Raw genomic sequence first — 8,145 nt, 5'->3', positions numbered from 1 at the left:
AAAAAATAGGGGATTTCTGTCAATTGGGGAATGGCTGAACAAGTTGTGGCGTGTGATTATATTGGAATACTACTATGTTATAAGAAATGATGAGCTTGATGATCTTAGAAAAACACAGATAGACTTACATGAAACTATGAAGAGTGAAATCAGCAGAACCAAGAGAACATTGTATACAGCAATATTGTTTTAAGAATAACTTTGAGCCCTTTTGTCTCCTGTTCTTGTTAGTGGCGCCATGGGTCACCAGCAGCTCTACTGGAGTCACCCTCGCAAATTCGGCCAGGGGTCTCGGTCGTGCCGCGTCTGTTCGAACCGGCATGGCCTGATCTGCAAGTATGGCCTGAACATGTGCCGCCAGTGCTTCCAGCAGTACGCAAAAGACATCGGCTTCATCAAGTTGGACTAAGTTATATTAACGGATCTTGCTTACACTGACCATCAGTGACTATATACCATTTTACTGGATTCTGGACGACTATTTGATCTACCCTCCTAAAGATCTGATTCTGTTGTACATTCTATGCTACCATTTGCATATATGATTAAAAAGGTCACCCTCAGTTATTAAAAAAAAAAAAGAATAACTTTGAGCAAATAAGTCATTTTGACTATAATAAATACCCAAATTAACTACAAAGGACATATGAAGAAAGCCATTATCTGTATACAGAGAAAAACTGATAAATAGATGTACAGAATGATTTTACATACATATACATACACAAACATGCATACACATATATACATATACATACATGTGTGTATATACATACACATGTTTGTGTCTAATGGTAGCCATCTCTAGGGTGGGGGAAGGGGAAGGAAAAAAAGAAATTTACATGATAATTTTATTATATATTTAAAAGGAATAGCAAGTTGTACATAATAGATTTGCAGTTTTCTGTGCAATCACCTTTTTTATTATACTATGTTATGGAAATGCTTGTTTTATTCCATAAATTGAAATTAAAATAAATAAAACAAAGAAAAAAATAGAACCTGGGGTGGGGAAAGAAAAAAAATAGTGTGTTAAATGCACAGGATTTAAAGTGGACACTATTTGTATGCTAAGAAACATATGCTGTGTAATAAAAAAAATTTTTTTTAAAGTGATGGCCTGTTCCTCCTATATGCCAGCTTTGTAGCTAGGTTTATGACAGATGATTCTTCCTTTCGCTTCCCTCCTAGGGTCCTAGCTGCCTGCAGCTCCAGCTGGTGGACAAAGACAGGCACCCTGAGGTCTGAGTCAATCAATGTCTTTTCCCCAGATATCAATCCTTAAGAATTAAGAAAAGAATACCCAATTAAGTGTGCCCCTCCCCCACCCACCAAAGGTTGAAAAGGAGAAAATCAGACAAGAAAAATTGACTAACTACTGTGAGGATCCAAGAAGCATGTGAATTCACTGAGTCTAGCACAGGATTTTGTGAAGCTTGCCAGGAGAAGACAGCAGCTTTCTTTGTTCTTAGGCTACTATGAGAAAGCTGTTTTTCAAGCTTGTGGGCTCCGGAAATGCTGGCTTCCTACCAGCTAACATGGATTCTAGTTACCCTCAAAAAGGGGAAGATTAAGAGGAGAGCAGAGAAGGCTTTCCCTTCCTCCTGTGCCGAATAAGAATGTCTTTTATAACTATAATAATGGATTAACTTCTCTGGACCTTAATTTCCTCATTTGTAACATTATGAATTAGACTAGGTGATCTCTAGGGTCTTTTTTCAGCTCTGACATTCTATGATAATATTCTATGATAATGATGATAGTAATAGCACTGAGAATTGGGTTGATTAATTAACCTAATCCCCTTTCCCTCTCTAGAGACTAAGGTGGGAGGAGGATCATGCCTCTCACATGTTGGGGGAGTAATTTTTGTATATTTGTGATTACCTTCTGAAGTAAATATGTATTTGTAAAAGCTAATGTGACTGCCAGTGACTAAATGGAATTGGGTTTCAGGGGATGGCCTCCTATATTTGGGGGAATACCATCAGTGGGAACTGGAGCCATTTGCAGAGAGCTTAAGCCCACCCTCCCCCAAACCTCCTTTATGGGTATAATCGAACTTACCTGGCCTTCAGGTAGTGGCCCCCTATTGGGGATTGGGGTAGGCAGTGTTAAACTATATTCGTATGTGTGTCAAGATACCTCCTCAGAGACTTATGATGAAAGGTGTGGTCCATCTCCAGAGAAAGAACTGGTAGAGTCTGAACACAGATAGAAGCATACCTTTTCTTTACTTTATTTTTCTTGTTTTTTTTTTTGGGGGGGGGTGTTATATTTTCTTTTACAGCATGACTCACATGGAAATGTGTTTTGCATGACTGCACATGTATAACCTGTCAAATTGCTTGCCTTCTCAATAGTGGTGTGGAAAATATTATACTATTTTATATCATTTTTGTAATTTCAATAAGACTCAGGGCCTGAACTACTTAGCCAGAAGAAAAGCCTGATCCTAACAGTCTCTTTGTTCTCTGAGTAAGCTCAGAAATATCTCTATCTTATATCAACAAAATCCAGATGGAGCATTCCTTGCTCTGTCCATGGCCATTAAGGGTGAAAACCTTGACCCCAGACACTATCTTGAATTATGTGACTTTTCCTTATCTTAATATTTTATGGGCATATACTATGTTGTGGAATGTTAATGGCAAATTAAACACAGAGATCCTGGGGTTGTAATTCCAATTGACACTTTGTCAACTATCTAATTTGTTGTATTTACAATCTATTCCATTAAGGAAAATCCTCTTCTTGTATCATGGTTAAACATACATGAGGGTCATAAAAATGAGGTCATACAGGCTTGCTAGCTCTGCTAAAATAACGTATATAAGTTTTCTCATTGGTTTGTTCAGGCAGCCAGAGTTTATACTCTGACTCCTTGTACGTACAAGTAAGCTAGCTCCGCTATGCTTTAAGGGAAAATAATAAACAACATGGATTTTTCTATCACCTAGCTCTGTTGTTTCCTTCAACCAAATTTTCAGGTTTAACAGTGGTGAGGGGAGGGAGAGAGAGAATTTGGAACTCAATTTTAAAAAAAGAAAGGATGTTAAAATTGTTTTTACACGTAATTGGTGAAAAATAAAATATTAAATTTTAAAAAGATATCTCTTTAGAGTACCTAACATTACTCCTCCAGTTTGCCTACTTTAGTCAGAAAGAGCAAACTTTTTTATTTCTTTTTAGTATGGTTTTGATGAGGGCACAGTCTCTGGGAACCCCTTGAACCCTTGAACTCTCCTTGAATCTTCCCACTCTACCTGGCCTTGGTCTGAGGCTATAACCATTAAGCCCAAATGCCTACCTTGCCCAGTCCTCTATTGTCCAGCTATTTCCCACCCTTAATCCTGATCAAAATATCTATACCCTAGCTCTGTTACCCCAGCCCTTTATGGTCTGTCATTTCCATATAGCCTTCAGCTATTTCCCCCACCCTGGAGTCTGACCTCATCCCAGTCCCTTCAAACTCCTCCTTAGACTCCTCCTTAAGTCCCTCCCTAGATCCCTCCTCTGGTCACCCCAGACCACCCCTCAAACCCTCCCACAACCTTTGTGTATAGATTGATCTGGCCCTCTTTCCTTACAGGCGTCGCAAGGGGTGGGATCTCTTGGGGCAGGCTTATTTGGCTAACTCTTAATAAACTTTATCTTTTCCCTTGGCTGAGAAAGCTTGAGTCGAATTCTTTCAGCAGGACCCAGTGTGTCCGTACTTTGGGGTGTTGAGCACCTCTCACCCCAAACCCTCATCAGTTTAAATTATCAATATGTTTTATTTTGACACAACAGACCCTTCCCAACAGACCCTTTGAGACCCAAACAAACATCCTACAAACTGTATTCCCAGAAAAATTTATCAATTAACAGAAAGACAGGATGTGTTGGAAGGAGAAAGCTTTTTAGACAACTGTGGAAAACAGCAAAGTTGGCAAATTCTGCTAGATCCTGCCACCTCTGACATAATGGTTTCAGTTATTGATTAGTCAAGAGTCCTAGAGATTTCAGTAGCTAACATTTCTTTTTAAATTACTTATTATGTTGAAAATGTACATAAGTAATTGACACTGATGTATAAGAGTAACACCCATTTCTCAGCAGCTAAGCAGTCAAGGGATATGAATAAGCTAGATGATGGTGATAAAAAGACAAAATGAAAAATAGACCTTGCCCTTGAGGAGCTTGCATTATAATTTGGCCAGAACATATTGCAAATAGCTCTTGCTTTACATAAATTTGTATTACACAAATTCAACTTTGCATAAGATAACAAAACTAAACTAAAAACTAAAAAAAAACCTTCCAGGAAGGCAGAAGAAGGATGCCTAGAGAGACTGCCATTGCAGTAGGCACAGCTGGGTCAGGGGTTTGGCTTGAGACCTCCTGAGCTGAGAAAGGAGACCTTTGTCCTACTCCACCCACCCACCAGCCTGTCCTGGTGGGGTGTCTGTCTTCCCTCAGTTTGGGCTCCTGTCTGTCCCTGGTACTGTCCTCTCCTGTCTGTGTCCATATCTGACCTCCCACAAGTCTTCCCTCTTCTTCCCTTCTTCCTCTCATTTCAGGCCAGCCTCCCACATGGCTGGGCCTGCTTCATGTTCCTCCTCCTGCTCTCACTTCTCTGTCCCAAACCCTGTGCATCTTGGGCCATTCCCCTCGCTCCTCTTGAACCAGATTCCCTTCCTCTTTTCCTCCCTCTCTTCCATCCCTATGTCCCTGGGCAAGTTCACATTATGTAAAAGTTGCTTTATGTAGAAGTCTTCAGAAAGGTCCACTTATATACAGAAAGAACTTTCTATATCTACGAAGGGGAAATACAACCTGGAACAACTCCTTGAAGAGCTTTAAATGAAAGCTGTATTTTATGCTAGAGGTAAGAGAGAGCTATGAAAAGTTGTTTCCAACAGAAATTATGTGGCTTAAAAGTTGTCCGAAACTTCACTGAATCATAAATTCTCCCAAAAATCCACTTTCAGGATGGTATGTTCTGTGACTTGTAGCTATATACTAAGGCAATATTGATATTAGAAAAATGAGATCTTCAACACTTTTTGTGGGAGCAAAGAACTTGAAACAAAGAAGATGCCCATTGACTGAGGAAGGGCTAAGGAAATATCGTACATTAGCAGGCCACAAATTTTTTGGTCTCAGGTGCCATTTATGTGTTTAAAAATTATTGAGGACCCCAAAGAACTTTTGTTTAGATGGGTTATACCTATTGATATTTACCAAGTTAGAAATTAAAACTGATAATTTTACAAATATTTACTGATTCATTTAAAAACAATAAACCTATTATATATTAACACAACATGTTTTATGAAAAATAACTATTTTCCAAAACAAAAATAAAGTGAGAAGAGCAGCATTGTTTTACATACCTTTGCAAATCTCTCTAACGTCTGGCTTAATAGAAGGCAACTGACTATTGTATCTGCTTCTACATTTAATCTGTGGCAATCTGTTGTTTTGGTTGGAGTTTATAAAGAAAATCTAGCCTCACACAGACATGTTGCTGGAAAATGGAGGAATATTTTAATAGCCAAATGATTTCTTAGTGTTATTATGAAAGCAGTTTTGATCTCAGGATCTTCTGAAATGGTCTGGGGGACTTTCCGGAGGTCCTCCAACCACACTTTGAGAACTACTGGTGTACATGAACACAACAGAATTCCTGCACCATAAGAAATGATGAATATGAAGAATTCAGAGAAGCAGAAACGTGGGAAGATGTATGAACTCATGCAGAATAAAGTAAGCAAAGTCAGGAAAATAAGATATACAGTGACTACCACAATATAAGCAGGAAAATTAACAGAAAGACCAATAAGATGAAACTGAAAGCAATCTAATTTTCATGAACAAGCTTGACTTCAGAAAAAAAAAAACAAACTAAGAAAATGTATTTCCTTTGCCTCTTTGCAACAGAGGGAGACTGTGGGTATGAGGTATTGCATAACATTGTAGACACAATCTATGCATTTGTTTTGTTGAACTGCTTCCCCTCCCCCTCCCTTTCTCTTTTAATCTTTCTTTTTTTTTTCCTAAAAGGGACAGATCATTATGCAGGAGAGGAAAGAACCCATATATGGAAATGAAAGTGATATTAAAAACTGTCAAAGAAAAGATGTTAATACTAATATTATACCATGATTTAGGCTCAAATATACCAGAAAGTTACATTTAATTTATCATTATTCTATATCCAAGCCATTTCTAGCACTTTTTCCTCATACATCCATCTCATGTAAAGTGGCTTTACTCCTTACCAAGACTAACTATGTATTTAAGCCATCCCATTTCCTCCAAAAGACTGCCTCCTTTGTCATCCCTACTCTCACTTGTTTTCAGTCTCTTCCTGTCTAGAGGCTCATTTTCTACTGTTTACAAATGCCCATGTGTCCTTTATCCTGAAAAGACCCTCACTTGATCCTTCCACCTCTGCTATCATCCTATATCTCTTCTGCCCTCATGTCTAAACTCCTCAAAAAGGTCATCTACAATAGGTGCCTCCACTTTCTTTCCTCTCACTCTCTTCTTAACCCATTATAATCTGGCTTCCAATCTTATCATTCCACTGAAACTGCTTTCTCCAAAGATAATAATTTGCCAAATCCAATTACCCTTTTTCTCTCTTCATTCTCCTTGACCTCTTTGCAGCCACTGATGCTCCTGACCATTCTCTCCTCCTTTATACTTTCTTCTCTCTAGGCTTTTGAGACACCACTTTTTCCTGGTTTTCTTCCTGTTAATTCTGAGAACAAACCCTAAAATCTGAAATAGTTTTGGAAAGAAATTTGTTTGGTCATTTGGCAGAGGAAAGAGCCAGAAGAAGGGATAGCTCCCTGTGTAGTCTCAGCAACCCTAAGGGTCTTCCCCTCCCAGTTTGATTTTTTGGTGGGGGGGAATTAAAAGGGCCATCCCTCAATTCACTTCTTAAAATGGCCTATTCACTGAATTGGCCTTGCCTCACTCAAACTGAGAACCTGAAAAGACCTTAGCTTAAAAGGGCCAAGGTCTCCCACTGCATCTTAGGCCATCTGCAGTCGTCCTGACTGATATCTGGCCGCTGGACCCAGATGACTGGAGAAGAAGTGAGGCTGGTGACTTTGCACAGCCCTCCTTCACTCAAATCAAATGTTAAGGTCCTCTTCGAGAACAAAGGACAAACCACAATGACAACACAACGTTCTATAGAGTTCAGACAATGGCCTTAGACATTTGCCTGATTTGCTTCACATAGGCGGTAGGTTATCTGTAGAGAAGAGTAGTTTGAAATTTATATCAGTAGGTAAGTCAATCTAATTTGGGGAAATCCAAAACCCAAAACAATCACTGGGTGCCTAAACCCTCACCTCTTCCGGTCTTCCCTGTTACTGTAGAGGGAAACATCCTTCTCCCAGTCCCTCAGGCTTGTCATCTAAGAATTATCCTTCACTCCTCACTATCTCTCATTCCTTCCATATCCAATCTTTTGCCATGGCCTATTCATTTCACTTTTGCAACATCTCTTGTATACATCCTCTTCTCTCCTCTGACATTGACATTCCTTGTAGTCATCCACCTTGCCTAGAAGTCTCTAAGACCCCCTATGCCTGGAATGTTCTCCTTCCTTGGCTCTGACTAGACCTCCTTGACTTCCTTGAACTTTCAATTAAAATCCCACTTTCTCACAAAGACTTCCTGAATGTCTCTTAATTCCAGAACTTTCCCCTGTTAATTATTTCCTATTTATCCTGATTAGGTTGTAAGCTCCTTGATAGCAGAGACTGTTTTTTGCTTCTTTTTGTATCCCTAGTGTTTAAGACAGTTCTTGGCACATAATAGGTGCTTAATAAATGTTTCCTGATTGATTGTGGAGATGTCCAAACTGGCATAGTCCTCTCCCTTTGCCCTCTGACATGACTCTCTACCCCAGGAAAATTTCCTAACATTTATAGGAATCTTGAACAAGGAAAAGATATCTTCAAATACAGTTCAAATTAACATTCCAGAATTCATCAGGTATCCAAGTTGCTAGCTTAAATTCTATCATTCCTGGACCACTTCCCTTCAGAAATCAAGCAGGTCCCTCTCAGAGATGTATGAGGAAAATCTAAATTGAATTGGAAGAAGTCAGAGTGCCTCATGGACAATTCCTTAGGAGGT

General features: G+C 39.2%; 1 protein-coding gene across 1 annotated transcript; it reads left to right on the top strand.

The window, feature by feature from the left end:
• Positions 1-229: 229 nt before the first annotated feature.
• On the top strand, positions 230-552 carry LOC118848598 (40S ribosomal protein S29-like). Its single transcript, XM_036757555.1, has one exon. The coding sequence runs from the start codon at positions 239-241 to the stop codon at positions 407-409; it is 171 nt and encodes a 56-aa protein (XP_036613450.1). The 5' UTR covers positions 230-238; the 3' UTR covers positions 410-552.
• Positions 553-8,145: the final 7,593 nt, after the last annotated feature.

This window comes from Trichosurus vulpecula, chromosome 4 (assembly GCF_011100635.1).
Source record: "Trichosurus vulpecula isolate mTriVul1 chromosome 4, mTriVul1.pri, whole genome shotgun sequence".
Taxonomy (NCBI): Eukaryota; Metazoa; Chordata; class Mammalia; order Diprotodontia; family Phalangeridae; genus Trichosurus; species Trichosurus vulpecula.
Note: the sequence above shows the minus strand (reverse complement) of the source record. Positions and strands in the feature narration are given on the sequence as shown.

Coding starts and splice junctions, on each gene's coding strand:
- LOC118848598 (XM_036757555.1), top strand. CDS start 239: ATGGGTCACCAGCAGCTCTACTGGAGTCACCCTCGCAAATTCGGCCAG.